Raw genomic sequence first — 19,530 nt, 5'->3', positions numbered from 1 at the left:
CATGAACACAGCGTCGCTAATCGCCGCAGCGGTCGAACCCCCGGGCTGTTTTCATAACAGAGCGGCCTCCCCCATCCGCCCCTCGGATCCCAACGCTGAAGGACAGGAAGGATGTGCATTAAGGGCCAGAGCACTCGCAGTCGTAAAAAGTAATGGCGGCGTCCGCGGATGCGGCGCGCCGCCCCAGTCCAAACTGTGTGCCTCCGCTCCATTATTCAAAGACGGCCGCGTGAGTGGTCGTATCTTTTTACAACGTTCCTAATGGTTATGGATGAAAATGATGGCACACATGATGACGCCGCTCTTTCCACGAGGCGATAATGGCGGCCACGTTAGAGCGGGAGAGAGAGAGTTTAGTAATAGCGAGGAAAGGGCAGGGAGGCGGAGGCGGGAGGGTAAAGGGGTTGTATTAAAGCGATTAGAGATGCAGGGTTAAAGAAGAGGAGCGGCCGCAGAGATGAAGGGAAAAATGGGTGTAAAATGAGCAGAGAGGACGGGTTAAGATGGCAGGTCCGACCCCGCTGTGCTCTCCCTCCCTCCCCAGGGGATAGATGAGGGATGCGAATGCCTGTCATTCACTAAGGGGGGGGGGGGTATATTTATCTTATCCTCCACCCAACCGTCTCCACTGACTCCCACGGAATATGTTACTACCGGTCTCTGTGTCCTCTCTTTCCTCTTTTGAAATTTTGAATTTTGCTATTATTTTTTAAATAATCTCTCTCTTTGGACAAATCATGAAGAACTCATTTTTCAGTGAAAATACATTTGTGTGTCTGGAGGGCTTCCTACCCGAAACAACCCGAATCAAGACCATCTGTCTTGAGCAGCATCAGAAAACGCCTCCCGTCCCTCTGTCACATTCTGGTTTATACCAGCACCCCCATCTGAGTGTCCCTACTCATACTGTAGGTTGTAAACTGCCTTTGCAACGTGCACCACATTTTCCTCGTAAGCCAATCAGGGCAGACTGTGCTTTTTCGGGAGGGGGGGGCCTTAAAGGGACAACTCCACTTTCACTAAGATTCTTCGCTATGAAGCGACGGGAGATGCATGTTAGTGACGTCAGTCTGCAGCGGTGAATCATAGGACGCAATTGTCTCCTTTCCTTTTGTAAAGGATGGTCCGGTGGTTCCTATGCTAAAGGTTCTAAGTAGGGAAGCATTGAAGCTCCTTTCCTTGGCATTAGAGAATTCAGACGGCTCTTATCATGGCGTGTTTCAGACCGAGAGGATAAATATAGGCAGCATGAGAAAAACGTGGTTATGAATTTGGGGTTTAAAGGTCAAAAGGCCCAGTGACCACACGTCCGTCCTATTCCCATTACCGGGAACAATATGAGCAAACCCAACCGCCCACTCACGGTTAACTTCATTAAAAAGCGGTTAAAGGTCACTGTGACATTACAAATCAAGATTAGGCCATAATTCAAAAATTCTTAAGCTAATATGACAATTTTACACAAATGTCAAAAGGAGTGAAATGAGGATATAATGGCAGTTTGAACAGACTTGGATGTAAAGTGCAGGTAAAAACGAATTAGCTTAAAGCTCAAATCCGGTACATTACACAAAATAGTGACATTTATGTTCTGAACGGAACACGGTCCCTTTTTAATAAAAATAAATTATAAACTTAATAAACTTGACCAGCTGTCGGAGGCATAAGAGCATGCAGCGGAAATCCAAAATACGTTGAACCTGATGATTAGGATTCTCCCCCCTAAGTAGTTCTCTGGTTGTTGTCCAATGTATGTCCCAACATGGCAAATGTTCAAAACCGAGAGCAGTATTTTTCACATTTCCGCTCACTCATACATTTCATACGCCGTTAGAGCCCTGTTGCCAAAACCTTCCCTTCTTTTCCTCCTCTAATTGTCTGACTCACAAACAAGGGCAGGTGGTGACGGTGTCGCCAGCAACTGTCACGAGTGAGGAAGGAGAGGAGCCGAGTGTTGGAGTTTGAACAGCAGGCTGGTATCTCCACTCCAATAACAATTACATCAAGTGGTGTGTTAAATGAGGTGGCCCATGGTTCAGCGGCTGGGGGGGCTAATCATTGCAGTCTGCTCCTTTTTTTTTTTAAACGCAGCGATAATGGCGGACGGAGGGGAGGATTCAGCTGCCTGGGAATGCCTAATTTAACACGGCTGCACACTGTACGCTTTAAAAACAAACACTGGCACACGGCGGCGAACGGGGGGAGAAAAAGGTCCCGAAAAGAGATACCCATCTGACTCAGGGGTGTCCTTCCCGAAGGAGCCGCCTGCTTCTCAGAGATGGGACCCGGCCGGCGGGGGGGCGGGCGGGCGGCGAGGTGATCCATCAACAGCGCCTCTATCTCTCCTTTAAGGCCCCCCCGCCCCCCCTCCATCGTCACACCGCAGCAGTAAATCCTTCCTCAAGCCGACATTCGGCCTGCTGACATGTGGTTCCCATCTAGTCATTTCACAACTGGCTGGGATTCAGCACCGGGTGGCGCTGGCGGAGGCGAGTTAACGCCGCCGATAGGCGATCCGGGTGTCGGTCGGGAAGTTCAGAGAGGCGGGGATGTGTGTCGGGCGTGGCGAAAGACGGCGTGCGTGCCAACGCATGCCGGCGTTTGGAAGGAGCGTTTCTGCCTGCGTGTGGGTTGGGCCCGGTTTTAAAGCCGATCAGCCGGTCCCATTTCGTCTGGCCCGTCCGCCCTGTGGTCGGTTTGCGCCTGGGCCACATTTATGCTGCTCTCCTTTGGCTCGGAATACCGTGAGCTGTGTCTGCAAAGTCTGCGCACATGTGGGCGGATTCATTCGTGTGCGTCTCTTTTTCTTTTTCGTCTGATGGTAACTTTAGGTTAGTTGGATTTTATGGGGATCTCTTTAAAAGTTAAAAGTAATCAGATTCATTAAAGGGCCAGCTACCCCAATTTAGTGGTATTAATCTAAACAGATAGTTGTCAGCGTAAAGCAAGCAAGTTAAATGTCAAAGACTGAATTAATTATAACCTCTTCTACTTTGAGTGTTTGACAAATTAAATCCTTTAAGGTCGGCAAAGAGTTCCAAGAGGATTGCGACGATGATTTAATACTAGATTTGATACATTGATTTACCTCAGAGTTTGTTTGTCTCTTCCTCCGTATTGAATTCAAACTAGAAAACTCCCGGTCAACTTTCCACGCCGTCTACCTTCGTGTGTCCCTGTGATTTGTGTCTGCGTTTATCTGCAGGTGCTGTATGTTTTTACATGTGCTTGATACTTTGGAGCACCTCTCAGCTCCATTTATGCTCTGTAGCAGCGGGGAACCGTCTTCGATGCATTGAAGTTTTGGAGCTCCCAAAAGACGGGCCATTACCTCACGGACTGCACGCCGCGCCGCTCAATATGTGAATGAGAAGCGCGGCCTGACACCGGAATGCTGCAGCCGGTGTGAAGATGAAGTACGGCATCTTAAAGGTGCACCGCGGGAATCTGAGCCCCCCCGGCTTCTAAAGGCTGTGTGTGTGTGTGTGTGTGAATCCGAGGGGGGCCTCTCTTAAGGCGGTATGCGCAGATCCGAGATCTGAGGTCTCCGGTTTGCAGGCTGACGGACGGGACTTTGACGGACATTCTGTGTCAAGGGTCTTGGGGGGGTTGATGAGGCCCTGCGGGGGCAGATTGAGTGGACCAGGTGGTACGGCTCGGAAAAATGGCACGCGGGGCACGCGGAGGGCTCCTCTATGTTTAGCCCTTACATGATGTTACATGTGCTGTTTTTTCTGGGTGTGCTTTGAGATGAGAGGGGGGCAGAGCTGCGTTCTAAGTGGTTCACCCTCTGTCGCCTTTTATAATGGACCCTTTAGACTCCTTTTATAACATTGGTATTAGTCGGTAAAGTGTGTAAGTCTTAATGAATTGAACAGACAAGGCTCTTCCTTGAGGTCTGGGCAACACGTCCTTTTCCCAGTTTAAAGTCGGTCGGATGAAAGGTTTTTGGCAAAATGACTAAGAAATATGTCCCTTACATCTCCGGTCTGTCTTTATTCGTTCTTGAAAGTACTGCTGCGGTGTAACAAGTAGACCATGTTATATGTCCCATAGATCTTAAGAGCTCCCACTTGTCAATGGGTGAAGTACATTTGATAAACGCTTGCATGTCGTAGCTGTTTCCTCTGATAGCTATAAAACAAAAAATACAGTTTGGTTTTCTCCGAACTCTTGTAAGGCAGCTTGTAAGGAGACAACCATGACGAGCGATTCAGAGTAATCATTGTAATTATAGCAAAAGCATAGAGGTGAAAAAAAGAGGAATGTAATGGGTTCTTTAAGTCACTTATTTTCTATTCTACTTAATGAGGGGAGAGACGGTTCTGCATTTGTCTTCATATACAGTATTACAAGATCGGTGGTGACGTGACCCTCGTCTTGCATGTAGTAGCTCCCTCAGAGATTCCATGTTGTAAAACCAATTGTGCGCCCACAAGTTATGAGCAACATTTTCCCATTGATTCTCATAGAAAAGGCAAATTCGCAATTTATAGGTTTTTTTTGTCCTTTTGTAAGAGTTTGTCTTCTTTAAGAGCTCTTACTGTTTTGTTTTGCAGCCGTTAAATATATTATATTGGGCCATATAAGTAAACTCAAATGCCTCACAAGCACACACACACACACACACACACACACACACACACACACACACACACACACACACACACACACACACACACACACACACACACACACACACACAGACCTCCTAGCTTTTATACAAGACCTTTGAGAGTTTTAAATCCAGGAGGGGCTCTTTCCCACTGCCCCTCTTTCACGTCCCTTAAATTTTCTCACATCATTTGGGCTCCTTCTCTCAAGTCTCTCTCACTAGTCGATCTTTCACTCCTCTGCCCCCCCCCCCCCCCCCCACTACCCCACCCTACCCCCTCTCTCCTTTTCAAACCTTGAATAAAATCCTCTCCTCTCGGGGCCTTGAACACAACAAATTATCCGAGCTCGAGTTTTTAGCATTTCACCATCTCCCCACAGAACGCCTTTTACTCAACCAAGTCAGCCCCACTGCACTTTGATGTGTGTGAGACCTCACTGGTGGATAAGTGCTGGTGTCGGTGTGTGTGTGTGTGTGTGTGTGTATGTGTGAGGGCTTTGCAGGCTTGTCATGGGCGGGTGATTGAGTCCAGACGTTGCGGGTTCCTTCTTTTTTTTTTTTTTTCCACCGCCAAACCCCCACACTTCCCCCGACTGCTCGTGGGTTCAGAGCGTGTTGGGCCAGGGGGGGCGGGGCCACGGCTCCCCGGGGTGCAGTAAAGCGATAGGGCAGTGCGGGGGGGGGCTCGGATCGCCCCTGGGGAGGGGAGGTCAGGGGCCGTAGTCTCGGCCCTGCGGAGCGAGGATCAGGGCCATGTTAGTCAAGCAGGCTTCAGGTGGGGGCTTCCTGTAGGATCCACTGCTGCTCGCATCTGTGTTTCTCTGCCTGTTAACGTGTTCGTCCTTGTTCTCTATTTCTGCAACATTTTGGAAAAAAATTAGCTAATTCAAATTTGTAGAAATGACAAATGTTATATATTGACTGTAAAAAAATGAAGAAATATCAGATTTTTTTTATTACCTGCAGCTTTTTTCTATTTCTTAAAGTAATACGTCTGTATTGTCCTTCGCATTTAACGATTTCCTGCAATGGGAGTATAATACATTTGAAAATATAGTAACAGAATGAGACAGCGGTGACTCTGGCTTTGATTGCAACAGACCGTTACACAAAATGTGGCTAATCGCTTCAATTAATGCGATGTGTCTTCATTTGTCAGGGATTGAAAATGCTGGAATATCAGAAAAAATAATCACCATCTGTTTTCTGTTTTGAATTTAGAGAATGTTTCTTGAAAAACACCATCAACTTGAATAGAATAAACTGTGTCATGAGGTTCTTTCTATTTCATCCATTCCAATAAGAAAGTAAAACGCTGAAACCAATTCGTAAGAGAACATTTCGTAATTAAATAGCACAATAACAACAGCAGAAGGTTATTTAAGGTAGACGAGGACGATGAGCAGGTAGACAAAGACAGAAGGGATCGAGTTTGCTGAAAGAAAAGAAAAGACCGAATGAAGCATCAGGCTTTCGTTCGTTTCCTTTTCAAACTCCTTCCATCCCTCAGCAGCTCCTAAGATAGACGACAGTGAGGTCAGGCTATCACCTGGGCTCAGACGCTGGCCAAACACCGGCTCTGGGGCTGAATAATGGGCTGTCACTACCCACTGACCTCAGCTCAGCGTCTAAAGTGTCAGATCGATATCAGTCGAGCAAGGGGGGGGGGGGCAGCATCTCCCCGAGGTTACCCCGGCCGAGTGCACTGCAGGAGCAGCCACATTAAGTGAAATTAAAAGATAATTATCATCATCATCATCGCTGTATATACATACAGAGATCTGCGGGATCCTGCAGAATGCTCCTCAGTTTTGCCTCAGTACACAAACCCGGCAGGTGCTGATGGGACAGATTTCAGTCGGTGGGGGCGGGGGGGGGGCAGGAGCCGCTCTGTGGCCTCCTCGGGTTATGTGTCATTAAGGAGTGTGTGTTTCGATGTGCACGCGTGCCTGCATGCGCACACCTGCGGTTGCGAACGCTGTGTTCAACAAAGCTGTGGCTGGAACATTGTGTTGTTATAAACAGCCGTCATGGCAACGCTTAAAAAAACAGCCATCTTTGGCACCGAAGGGGTTTACGACTCGCCCACGTCTGCCCCTCGGGGTTTCACGCAGACTGAATGACGGAGGCCTGCTGTGTGTGTGTGTGTGATGACTGACACAAACGCCATGCTGCTGTTACGGCTTTGACCTTTTTGACAGCAGAATAACGTCACCAGTCATTAACCTGCCTCATACATGTAAGACAGAAGGACGCTTGTCGCAATCAGCCTATAACAAGTTTTCACCTTAAAAGGACCAAATACAGCAACTCATTATTTCCTTCCATGTTTTTGAGGACGTGGACACTGTGATAGTCAACGGTTAATATTAATCCAGTGGGAATCAATGAAGTTACATTTTTGTGACTTTTTCTCTCCAGGAGGATTCTCCTCAGACGCTAAACGGCCGACTCAAAAACAAAAGCCCGACCGAGGAGTGCCGATGAGAACTTTTTTTTTTCTCCCAGCAAAGGCCAAGAGGACAACCGGGCCTAATTAGCAAGAGATTAGAATATACATGGCGCTTTACATAACACGGCCTGCAGCAGCCTGGCACACAGCGCAGCGTAGCTGCAGCTGCGTTGAAGGACGAGTTAGCGGTTGGCACAGTCGGGACCACCAGGATCCATAAACAACACCGCCCGCTCTCGCTCTCGTCCCGTCCCTGCTTCCGCTCTCTGCTCTCTGCTCTCTATCTCCCTCTCTGGCCTCTTTTATTTTTATGTTTTAACTTCCCGAGGTGCCTTCCCACGAGTAGCAATGTGTTTTCAATCTGAGGCCAATTATTCACCTCCCCTGGTCTTGTTCCCAGCAGGGAAAAAAAAACACACAGAAAGAGAGAACTGTCTATACTTTACAGCCGCCCCCCCCCCCCCATCTCTCTGCCTGTCAACGCACAGTCGGACTGAGCCCCTCGGCAGACGCATTATGTGTTCCAATACATTCTAAACGTACGTGTGTGTGTGTGTGTGTGCGTTTGTAACCCCCCCGTCAGATGTGTGTATATAATTAGCCTAACTAAGTAATGATGGCCTTAACTTCCCAGCGGCGAAGCAGCTATGAATGATGGGACAGGTGGAGGGAGGGTGATCGGGACCTCCCAACCCCGGGGGGCAACGGGATAGACGGACCCCATCTGGTGGCATCACGTCACATGACCGGCGGTCATGATTGCCCCTTCTTGGCCCCATAAAGAGTTCCCCCTAGAGGTTATAATGCGGGACTACAGAACAGACATGGAAGGGTTTGCGTGTAGAAGCGGCGGTTTGTGTGCAGACATTGTGAGTGTGTGTTTGCGTGTGTTAAGGCAGGAGCGTCATGTGTTTCTTTGGGCTGAAATCATCTCCCCTTTTCTCTCTTTGTGGAATCACCCTGGGAAGCTGCCACCCGCCTGACCCCTGAGTGTGTTTATAAGGAAAACAACAGGAGGGCTTTATCCTCTTCTCCTTCTCGCCTTTTCACTTATTCTCCACATTCTTTTTCTTCCTCATTGATTTTTTGCTCCCCTGCTCTCTTCTTTCCTCCGTTGTTTCTAATTCTCCCCCTCTTCTAAATTCTGGCTTTTGGTTTTTCCATTTTTTTCTTCCCTTGCTTCTCTTTTTTTGAGAAAATCCACCTTTCCTACTCCTGATTTCTGTTATTTCTTTTGCTTCTCCTACTGTCTTCCACCTATTTTTCCTTCTATTTTACCCCACAGGGAGGAATAGCTGCTAATGTGTTAAACTCTGCTGTATTCAATGTGTGACATGTTTTTTTTTTTTTCATTAATAATCAAATGTGACTGGTCCAATGGCAACAATATAATCAATATGAAATGTCCTTTTTAGTAAACCGAGAACAAATAGAGATAAAGTTTGGAAAGATTTAAACTCTCCTCCTAATGCCGTTTACTTTCCCTCCTGTCCCCTCCGTCCTTTCCTCCCCCTCTCACTTCTCCCCTTTCGCTGGCTCTGCCTATGCCTTACCTGTGCCAGGGCACAGAATAACAACAACGCAGCAGAAGGGGATGAAGAAAGCAAACAAGCTGGGGAGCTGGCTGAAAAGAGGGATTACCCCCCCACCCCGTGCTTTGTTAAGATCTCCAGTTACTGATTCATTGATAAGCCCCTCCAACTGGCCGCGAGTAACTCAGCCAATCAGGGATCATTAATCCCCAGGACAAACAGACTGAGGTGCTTTTATTTTGTTAATGGCTCATTATGACACATTTTGAACTGACACAGAACTGCTGAACCGCGCTCTCGTCTGTCGGCCCGATCGTTCTTTCTGCCTCCTGCCATCGACCCCCCCGAACCCTTCCATCGGCTCTCAGCGATTCCTGCTGCTCGGAGCGACGCCAGGAGGAAAACACAACTGTTGAAATTGCCTCGATCGGCCCCGTGAAGGCTTAACGACTCACTAAATAGCCTGCAACAACAAAGGCATTTCGAAAAGGAAAAAAAAAAACGATGAATTGATGTCGCTGGTAATGAAAGTTATTGCTGAGGATCACGGACGCCGCTGACAGTTTACAGCTCGGTAAATAAATGAAGGGTTTCTCACGCCTCAGTCTGCCCCCACCCCCCCACCCCATCCCGGCAGGGGAGGGACGGGGTCAGCAGATGCTCTTTGAGTCTCAGGGTGCAGATAGCGGAGAGATCACAGTTTAGGGCCCGTTTTTTAAAAAAGACGGAACCAGAAGACGGTGAGAGATGAAACGTCATCTTTACGCGAACACATCTCGAGGCAGGCTGCGCGTTTTACGGCTCCGTGTCTTATCAATATTTCACCCGTGCTCCGCAAAAAAAAAAACGCCCATCGAGCAAAACATCTGGCGAACAGCTGTCTCGTCTGTTTGGTGCTCTCGCCACTCTCACGGTGCGTTTTATAGTCGTTTGTAACAAACACCCACGGCCCATATTTCTAGATTTAGGTTTTACACGTGTTAGGCCACATTTGAGCCTCTTCCGCACTGACATCCAAATCCCTCTCTGGTGAAGCGATCACGTGGGCGGGGAATATAGATGTGATTCCAAGAGAAGAATGAGAAACCAATTGGCCAAACCAAAGAGTTGCGCCGACCCCCCCCCCGGCGGCTGAGTAATACTATTCTTGTTTTCTTGGTGTTATTCTTTATCTTAAACCCCACTTACCCGTTCTTCTCCCCGGCTGCCAACCTCACAGTATTTTCTTATCGTTGCAGATTTGTTGTATCCAGTAGGGATTTGTATGTCTTGGTCTTTTGTGGTGCGACAGTGCAGATAAAGTTGACCTGCTATCGGCTCATGTTGTGAGTGGTGACTCAGCGTTGCTATTTCAATGCTGTAGTTGTTTCACATGGTGCTGTTTAGATTTGATTTGCATGTCAAATTATGAAAATATATTTAGCTGTAAGTATTGTTTTTGAATAAATAAATGTGCTTCAGGCCCAAATTAGTTTTATAAATGATTGAAGCCTCTCAGCAAAATGATAATGAACTAATTCACTAGTTTTTTGAATAATTTTTATTATTATTAAACATGATTTTTTTTTTATCTGCTCTAAAGCTCAGATTGAAATCCAATCAGAAGTGCTCACTGTAGACTGAGCGCTGTCCCGACTCCATCTGCACCCATCTGAATATCTGAACATGAACCCACCTCTCTCTCTCTCTTACAAAAGCTTTAGTTACAAACTCTTCTTAATCCTGACTAATCTTAAACTGCTACTCCCGGGTCACATTTGATTGACAGCCAGTGACACTTGTGAGGTTGACGCTAACACTTAGGGCCTAATAAAACACAGGGGGACAAAGCAGAATAGCCCACAGTGCTTCTGGCGGAGGACATGATACTGTGGAGCCGGTTGACCCCTGGTAGTCATAATACCAGCGTGCAGCTCTGAAACTAGAGGCTAAAGGAGGCCATGCTGTGCCTGCCTGGAGCCAAAGCGCCCAGCTGGTGCTGAAGGGGGGGGAATAGAACTGAAAGAGAAAACAAGGGCTTCGGTTTCGCGTTTGACCAGACTGTAATTAGAGAGCGAAAAAGATTAGAAGATGGCTGCTTGATGCCGCGAGAAACCCTTCGCAGCCGCCTATCCGGCACGCACGCACGCCATCCGCTCATTTGTGGCAAACCCAGTAGGGCGGCCACTAATCCTTCGGCATATTTACAATCTGTTTAACGACAACGCGATACCCCCGGCACGCCGCGGCCAGCACACACCTCCCTCCGCGCCTCTCATGCTCCCCGCCAAAAAACCTGACACGTATAAGTCAGCGGCAACAGCCGATCCGCCCTCCCTGTCCCACCTGGCCTCAGATCAGCTGACTGGTACCACATTTCTGCATGTCTGATGCAACGTCACGGTAAAGAAAGTTTCCCCCTGTATCCGATGGTCGGCCGCTCTCGCGGTACGTGGCCCGTCTCCCCCGGCGTCGCTCACCGTGTCAGTGAGCAGAGGTGGAGCATTGGAGACGTCCTGCGGCATGTGAGGGACACTGAGGGGCCGCCAGCGGCTGCAGACACACAACCAGCTCGGCCGTCCAAGCGTAATCGTCTCTGCTGAAATGAAACCTCACACGGTGTCACATGGGAATATGTGATATAATGAATACCTGGTACGCAGCTGCACCCCCCCTCGCCTCCCCTCCCGCCCCCTCCTCACTTCTGTGTCCACTCGCTTAACAGTAAACACTAGAAATCTCGTTTCTAGGCGAAGCTTGAGAACCAGCCTCCTCTCCCTGACTCCAGATTCCACGAGGGGCTCCTACATCAAGCTGTCATATCAGGCGAATGAAAATCTCCTCCTACAAGGGGGGGATCCTCTTAACGCGGCTAAAGGCACATGCTAACCAGAGGATTAGCCTTGCATCGCTAGGGGACTTTAATTTCAGCACCGGCATAAGTCATCGCTGTTGATGTACGGCTCCGAGCTGGCTCGCGTGGGTCCTGAGAGGTTTCTGCCGGGGCAGGTGGGGGATTCAGTTGAGTCTCACAAGAGGCTCGCGATTGAGAGTGACATAATGGGATGTTATAAACACAACCAGAGCCGGGGAACGTCTAGTTTCCAAACGCCTACGGGAAAACGTTCTTCAGCTGCGGCCTCACAGAGAAACACAAAGTATCATCTGTTGTCATCACGTGTCGGAGCACTCGGCTCCCCTATCGAGGACGAGTCATCAAGGAGTGTGATAGGGAGAGACTCCCCAAACAAATCAACCAGTAACCACACTCCCACTTAAGCAGCTGATGCCAATGCACCCTTGAGCAAGTCACCACTTCGGGGGATTTGAAAGTTGGCTGCGTGCGAAACCCAGAGCAGGCTGCAGTAAAGAGAACATGCGCGCTCAGCATGTCTTCATCGGGTTGGTAAATCATTGAAAAGGTTGAGTGCAGTGATTACATGGGATTTATCACTGCAGACATGAAACCCATAGAACAATCACCTCCCCAATGACAGATTCATCCTGGTATCATTGTTGACATACAGAAAAGTGCCCTCACTTTAGAGCCATGCATGTAGGCTCACATGCGTCTTTCACAGGCACATTAATAAAATACAGGTCTTTTAAACATGAAGGCATTTCCTTCGCTTCTACATTGTCTTTGCTGGCATTTTCTTCTCCTGCCTTCTGCGAACGCATTTCTTGGGCCACCTGTCACTCGGTGCGACAGTGTGGAACCATTTGCAGGAATGTGTATCGCATGCTTGTGTGACATGGAAAATGTGGCTACATAGCGCTTCTAAATGATCAAATACCCAGAACAGACTTTGTCTTAAGACTTAAAACAAAATAGATTATCAGTTGAAGTGGAAGTGTGAAGGTCCCAACTTTTGAAGGTCATTTACGGTCTTGAAGGTCTTGAATTCCCTGATGAAGATTTAACCATAATTACTTGACGTTTTCCTTTACAACCCGCGTACTCACATTTGCCCCTTCTCGATCTGTGTCCCGCCCAGGTTCTACCGGGGCGATTACCACATCGACGTCTGCATCAACGACTACCTCGACGTCTACTGTCCGCACTACGTCGGGCCGGTCTCTGACGACCGGGCCGAGCGCTACATCCTCTACATGGTGAACTACGACGGCTACAGCTCCTGTGACCACACCGCCAAGGGTTTCAAACGCTGGGAATGCAACAGGCCTCTGTCGCCCAACGGGCCGCTGAAGTTCTCAGAGAAGTTCCAGCTCTTCACCCCCTTCTCCCTGGGCTTTGAGTTTCGCCCCGGCAGAGAGTACTACTACATCTGTGAGTACGCCGATCTTCCATCCACTGAAATGATTGTACTTTTGACACTAGGAAGATTTATCCAATTTAAAAAGCAACGTTCATCACGCGGCAGCCAAAAAAAGTATTGTTTGGGTATCAGTGTTGAAACTTAGCTAACAGTGAAAAGTAATACTTATGAAACCCAACTTTTACCTTTTAACTTAAAAGATTAATATCGATTTCATTTTGGAATCTTGCAAAAAAAGACAGCAGCTGTGGTCAGAGTTTGTTGTTGCAAGTCCTTTGAATGAGCGCCAAGCCAAAATACAAGCCGGAGGGAGCAAAACATCTCTTCAGTCGAGGTCTTGTCTTACTGTCTTTTGTTGAGGACTAGCAGAGCTCAGTTTTCTCCTCCTCGTGAGAAGACTCGGGAAAACAAACAGCCGGTGTTATCATAAGTAATGTCAGGGCCCTACAGGGGCAGAAGAGCGGGACTAAAGGAGATACAGTGCTCTCCGAGGTAGATTCTCTGGTATTTAACCGACACCGGGCAGAGGAAGCTTATAGCAAGAAGTGCAAAAAGTCAATGAAAAGCATTAAACAAAAAAAGTCACACGGTTGAAGAAATATGGAGAAAGTTTTCGAACTTAGTAGTCAAACTTTTTAGCTTTGCTTACTGACCCAACAGGTGTTTGGAAAAGGTTCCGGAAACTTTGAGACTGGTCAGATTGTGTTTATAGGATCCCAGAAGATGATTATTTTAGGTTGAAATCAGAACGATTCAAACTTTTAGGACACACACACACACACACACACTTAAATCTACCTACCGTATCTTTGGAAACTCCACTGGAAGCTGAAATGAAATCCTTTAGGTTTTTAAGGTTATTTTCGTTGCAGCGAAGTAGATGACTGTATTGTTTAGGGGAAATTGTGCTCTGCTCGCCTACCACACAATTGTTGATGTGTTTGCAATTCCTTGCGTGTAGATAAGAAACATCCTGGATCGCCTATAATTTTGTCTAATTTGTTCTGTTGACTCGGGTTGATGTGAAAGCCGGTGAAGACAAAGTTCTTGTAACATTTGATGATGATTGATCATCCAGAGGGACAGAGGGAGAGAGACAGTCCTTAAGGTCCTGAGCAGTGTCGGGCCATATGGACCGTCTTACGCTGACTCAGATTAATGAATCATCCATTAGCTCTTTCTTCACTAAAGACACTCGTCTTTCCTCTGGGAACTGGTGAACCGAGCAAAAGACAGACACCAAATAGTCCCGGAAGGCTCTACTGCGAGGCCATTTCCTAGATTTGTCTTGGTCTCGGGAAGTTGTTAAGTTGAAAGTTTTCCATTTTCCTCATGGTTTTCTTTTCTCACTACTACAATAACCGATAATCAAAATAAAATAAAAAAAACACAACATGTTTTCCCAAATGGAACCATGTTTTTTCCTCCAATCCACGTCCACGATTGTTTGTGTTACAGTACAGTAAAGTTTTGTTTGTGTCAAGTCGCATGTCGACTGTATCTTCAGCTCTATGAAAGCATAACACTTAGTTTATACCAGGTTCATACGGATAATGTCATTCTGCAACGTCAACTGAACACATTGAGTGGGAGATTCATGTGCGCTTGTCTCAGTGGAGACAGACGCTCCTTTGTCCTCTTCCATGGTGATCATTATCGGCCCCGGGCATGGGGGGGGAGGGACGTCAAATAGACACCTGCAGTTGGCCACGGGCCTACAGCGTCTGGCAGACAGAAAAAACACCCAGAGGAAAAGCCGCCCCGGTGTGGGATCAGTGTTTGCGGCTGGTCCGAGAAGGTCAAAGGGCACCGACGTGAGGACGAGGTCTGGTGCTGCGAGCTTCTCCGGGCCTGGTGTTTTTCTAATAGAGCCTCGGCGGAGCGGGGAAAGCCCGATCTAATCTCAGGGGATAGAAATCCAATTTTCAGAGGAGACAGTTGAGAGTCTGGCTCTCCCTGTGTGAGAGGGAGGACTGTCTCCCCGTAAAGCCCTCACGCTTCAAACACCCGAGTCCCGCTCCGTACAGTCAGAGCAGATCTACATCGATAATGACACCCCCCCCCTCCCCCCCACACCAGCAGTCCCCCTCCAAGTTCTGCAAAGACAAAAGGCGCTTTGTTTCCCGAGATAAACCGATCATCACAGGAAAAACATCTGATCCCACAGTATTTAATTCAGGATCCGTCTCATTTGCCTCCCAGTCACACCAAACCCCCCCCCCCCCCCCCCCCCCCCGGCCCCCCCACTCCCGGCCAGGCGTCCCGGGCCCGCTTGGAGATCCAGGACCCCCGAATGTGCGATGGCGGCGATCGCGCTTTCCCCCGCAGCACATTACAGAATGTGTAAACATGTGTCGGAACGCGTGAACGAGAGGTTTGCCCTTCGTCACGGCGAGGCGGCAGAGGCGGCGGCGGGCCGCTATCCGACTATCGGACGGGTCTAGAGTTACAGCCAGAGCTGGAGTTACGATCACGGCGAAGCACGCCTGCGTTGCTCGAGGACAGACGGGCCCCGACTCTGACCTCCGTGGCAGACATGAGAGAAAGACAGAGGGACAGTTGGGTAATTGTGTGTGAGTTGGAAAGCTGTGAGGGGGATTGTGGTACGGGGGGAGGAGAGGGGGAGGCGGTGGGACGCAATGTCAGCGGAAGTGAGTAACCGAAATAACAAAGAATGAAGAAAAGATCCCGCACAGCGTTTCGCAGCTGCAACTAAGTGAGTTATGTACACGCAAGGATGGAGGATCTTCCTCCAAACATCTCAGAAAAGTGACCTCACCCGACAAATAATCCAAGTGATCACCAATTTCCCACATTGCAACGTTTGTCCAGCCTAATTATAGCCAGTTACGTAACAAGATGTAACAAAATAGGTTCCTGTCCCTACATTAAAAACCATGAAAGCACCAACAAGCTGCCCGTGGCACACAAGAGATAATGCACGAAGAGAGCTCCCTGTGCAGGGCACCCCAGGGTGATTTATCCTGCTCTGCGTGGGCTAATTAACAAAAGAGTGGCCGTGTTTGGTCTAAACAGAAAAGCATCTGCCGCGGCTGTAACTGCCGACGCGTTACGGCGGACAAAATTTGAGGTGTCAGTTTTTGTGATTCATTTTGTCAACTGAATGATCAGTAAAATGGCAAATAAAAAACGGTTTATCTGACATGCAAAGAGATTGTTGGTTCAAACACAAATCTGGCTATTTGAGCATGATGCAACACAAAGTCACAGCTTTCTTTAGTCCCACAATGTGTCTTAAAACAAGTCTCCCTGAAGACGTCCGTCCCAGACGGCAAGAACACTTTTTTTTTTGTAGCTGTCGAGAAAAGTTAGAGATAGAGAACGGCCGCCAAGGAAACAGACGGGGACGGGTGTCTTTTAGCCGGTCGAGTTCGGAAGCCGCATCCGAACCCGAACTCTCCCGTCTGTTCCTCTGGCCCGAGTAAGTCACTCGATACCCGCCGACACAGACAGAAGGACCAGATCGACTACCGACTCTCCCTCGTCTGTTTTCTGCCCTCTGCTGCTTCACTTCACCAATATTCCTCTCATGGTGAAGTTGTAAAAGAGGATTTCTATCCCCTCTCACATCTGATGAAAAGCGCTCGGCAGCAGGAGATCAGAGGTCGGAGTGTCGAGGCCCACGGGGGGAAGTCGGAGAAGGGAAAAGGAGACGGTCGGCAAGACCAGACGAGACAAGACAGTCAAAGTGTTGTTGACAAAAGCGCACACAGAAGTATTGTGAAGTAGAAGTCACACCTTCGGTTTCGCCACAAACTAATTGGTTTTTGTTAGTTCGGAAAAACAATCCGAGCAAAAGAGGAAAAAATAGGTTTTTAACCTTTGCTCTTCACAATCAGGAAACAGAGAAAATGAGAGGTTGCAGGTGAGCATAACAGCACGTCACTCATCTGCAGAAATGACCGCCCCCCCCCGGCCAAATAGACCTGGAAACACGAGATTGACATTGAGTTGATTTTGGAGGGTGAAGTGGATGCGAATGGAGAACTTTGAGCGGGTTGGCAGCAATTTGTATGACCGCAAAACGTAGTCTGGAACCAGACTAATGCTGCAGATCAGGTGATCTTGGGTTCTTGCCTTGGCAGCTTAGACAGTTATTATACAAACTCTGTAGTTAATGCATAGAAGAAAAGAAAGGGCCTCTTACAACTATCAGGACTGTCAGGAAAAGTTGTCGGTTTCCTCTTGAAAAAGTTGTCATATGACGAATGTTGAAACACAAGCAGCCGTATACTAAAATACACTTTGTTGGATTTGTGTCCCTTGTTTAATTAAAAGGTTTGTGCACGAAAAACAATTGAAGTTTAGTCGAATATTGAAATGAAAGCAGTAATGTCACATTGAGTCATTGAGCAAAATGCACCACTGCCATTACAATCCATATCCACACAAACTTAGATTAGATCTTAGTGTTAAGCAAATGCAAAAGTGGGAGTAAACTGTTGAAAGTGTTTTGCTGTGAACCCTTGCGCGATGTCTCCACAGCCTCCATCACTGACGACAAGGGGAGAAGAAGCTGCCTTCGTCTCAAGGTCTTCGTCAGGCCTCAGAGTGAGTCACAGTTTGTTGAGTCTGGGCCCGTCGTATCGCGCCCCGGCTTCTGATCGGGCCGCGTACGAATGGCGCTCGACTTCTCTAATCTTCACATCCTCTTTTCCTCTTTGTTTTTCCAAAGACAATTGTGTGAAAAGCCCTGGCACCGCGCAGGAAGGGGTCGATTTTGACGACAGCAGTCAGAACTCCCTAGAACCCAGAGGTGGGTTGGAACATAGGGCACATACCGTCAACCTCTATTTGTTTTACTGCAGACTGTTTCTTTTCCTTGCATTTGATCCGTCGTGAATTAACATGCACATACTGCCATGATCATTTAAATATGCATTTACACATAACAGAATTTATAACCTGCAGATGTATGGCGGACTGTCTCTGCTCCACCCTCCCTTCTGGACCGGGCTTTCCGTCACCGTTTTTAATTTTCAATTCTCTCCCTTCAGACGGCATCGGTCACGAGTCACCAGAGCCGGCTCGCCGGGACGTGAACTCCGCGGGTCGGCGCCACACTTCAGTGCCGCTGCTCAGCTCGGCGCTCATCCTCCTGGCTGCCATCCTGTCTTTATAGCGCCCAGCCTGAGGAATCCATCAGGAATGGACTGTCCTGATTGGACCAGAGCCCCCCCCCCACCCACCCTACTCCACCCCGCAACCCCTCCCCTCAAAGGAGCACTTTTTGAAATAATAATAATAAAAAGAAAAAAAAAAGAAAAACACGAGACAATCTCTCGAGGTGACAAGGGAGAGGAAGGGACTTGGACCCCGAAGCCTTCGTCGTTCGTTGACCACTAGAGGGATTCTTGACTTTTCCGGCGGGTGCCGGCGGTCGAGGCCCCCCCCCCGAGGTGAAAGATTCGGCCTCGCTGCAGTTTCACAGCGTGCCGATATTAAAAGACAAGCACGCGTCTACGCTTTCAAACATATACACGCGCGGAACGCGGGCTGCGCAGCCAGCGAGGACGCTGTTCCGCTTAAATGGCTTAAAGAAGCACAGCAGGATCCCTCAGAAGTTTACAGACTTTTAACCTTCTTTTCTTTGTTTTTCACCTAACCCCCGACATGCAACATGATTAAAATCAAGTAAATCACATAAAACTGTCAAATGTCAAAGTGGAAGACGTTTGGACGAAGACGGATGTTGTCGCTAAGCGCGTGAGCCTCTGATGAAAAAAGTGAAATGTTGAAAAAAGGAGTCGGATGTTGAGAGTAAAGAAATTGTAAGAAGCACTCATCTTTTAGTGTTTTGAATAGGGCCGAATTAAAGATTGATTAATGTGTTTGTTTTGGGTTTTTTAACATATCACCTAATTCAATTGTAGCAGCCAACACGAGTGTATAGTAAAATATTTGAAGTGGATACGGTATTTTGCCAGGCAAAATGTATTTTCCTATTTATTGTGAAGTCCTCGTGCTTGTTTTCTGATCTGGTTTAGTCTGTAAGTACAGTAGAAAGGCAATAAAAGAACAGCAACTACACTTACTCATTAAGTTAGTCCATATTACACACTTGTTTTTTATACTATCATTAAAAAAAAAAAAACCCACTGAGAACGGTCTATGTATCGCTTTGGTTTGATTGCTGATATGTTCTTTTATTGTTTTTAACAAAGTTCAGGAAGAAAACAAAATAAGTCTGATGTGCCATCAGGGTGTAGTGATCGTAGAATACTTCTGTTTCAATTATGTCATTAAAATGCCACAAATGTAGTTTTACTCTTTACACTATTGCTTTTGTGAATCACTGTTATAACACATAACTATTGTACATAGAGACAAATTTCCTACAACGTTCAGGGATGTGTCCCATGTCCTAACATGAGGTCTTTTCCTTTGCTTTTCTAAAAAGGAGGGTTACTCACTTCACATAAGCAGAGAGAGGTGTTTGTTCTCTGAGAGCAAACTGAATGGAAGCTTTAAAGTTCTCCTGTTGAGATCAATACTCGTGTTTTCCGAGCAGGACTAAGCATCGAGACGGGCTGTTGATGTGATTGCTTATTGTGTCGCATTCAGACGGGAGGATTCTGCATGGAAAAGGCCTGTGATGCGCAGCAATGATGATCACTTTTAAATTACCACACGTTTCTCTTCTCCTTGACT

The 19,530-nt window shown here is 47.7% G+C and overlaps 1 protein-coding gene across 2 annotated transcripts in view; it reads left to right on the top strand.

Annotated features, from left to right (window-relative positions):
* The window catches only part of LOC120831978 (ephrin-A5b), a 58,484-nt gene extending 39,331 nt beyond the window's left edge, over positions 1–19,153 (top strand). Inside the window, exons 2-5 of one of the 2 annotated variants that reach the window (XM_040197965.2) lie at positions 12,577–12,869; positions 17,365–17,430; positions 17,555–17,635; positions 17,877–19,153. In XM_040197965.2, the coding sequence (XP_040053899.1) occupies positions 12,577–12,869; positions 17,365–17,430; positions 17,555–17,635; positions 17,877–18,001 (565 nt within the window). In that variant the 3' untranslated portion in view covers positions 18,002–19,153. The remainder of the gene's footprint in view (positions 1–12,576; positions 12,870–17,364; positions 17,431–17,554; positions 17,636–17,876) is intronic. The other variant, XM_078088488.1, reaches the window with a different exon arrangement.
* Positions 19,154–19,530: the final 377 nt, after the last annotated feature.

This window comes from Gasterosteus aculeatus, chromosome 14, assembly GCF_964276395.1.
Source record: "Gasterosteus aculeatus chromosome 14, fGasAcu3.hap1.1, whole genome shotgun sequence".
In the NCBI taxonomy this organism is placed as follows: domain Eukaryota; kingdom Metazoa; phylum Chordata; class Actinopteri; order Perciformes; family Gasterosteidae; genus Gasterosteus; species Gasterosteus aculeatus.
Note: the sequence above shows the minus strand (reverse complement) of the source record. Positions and strands in the feature narration are given on the sequence as shown.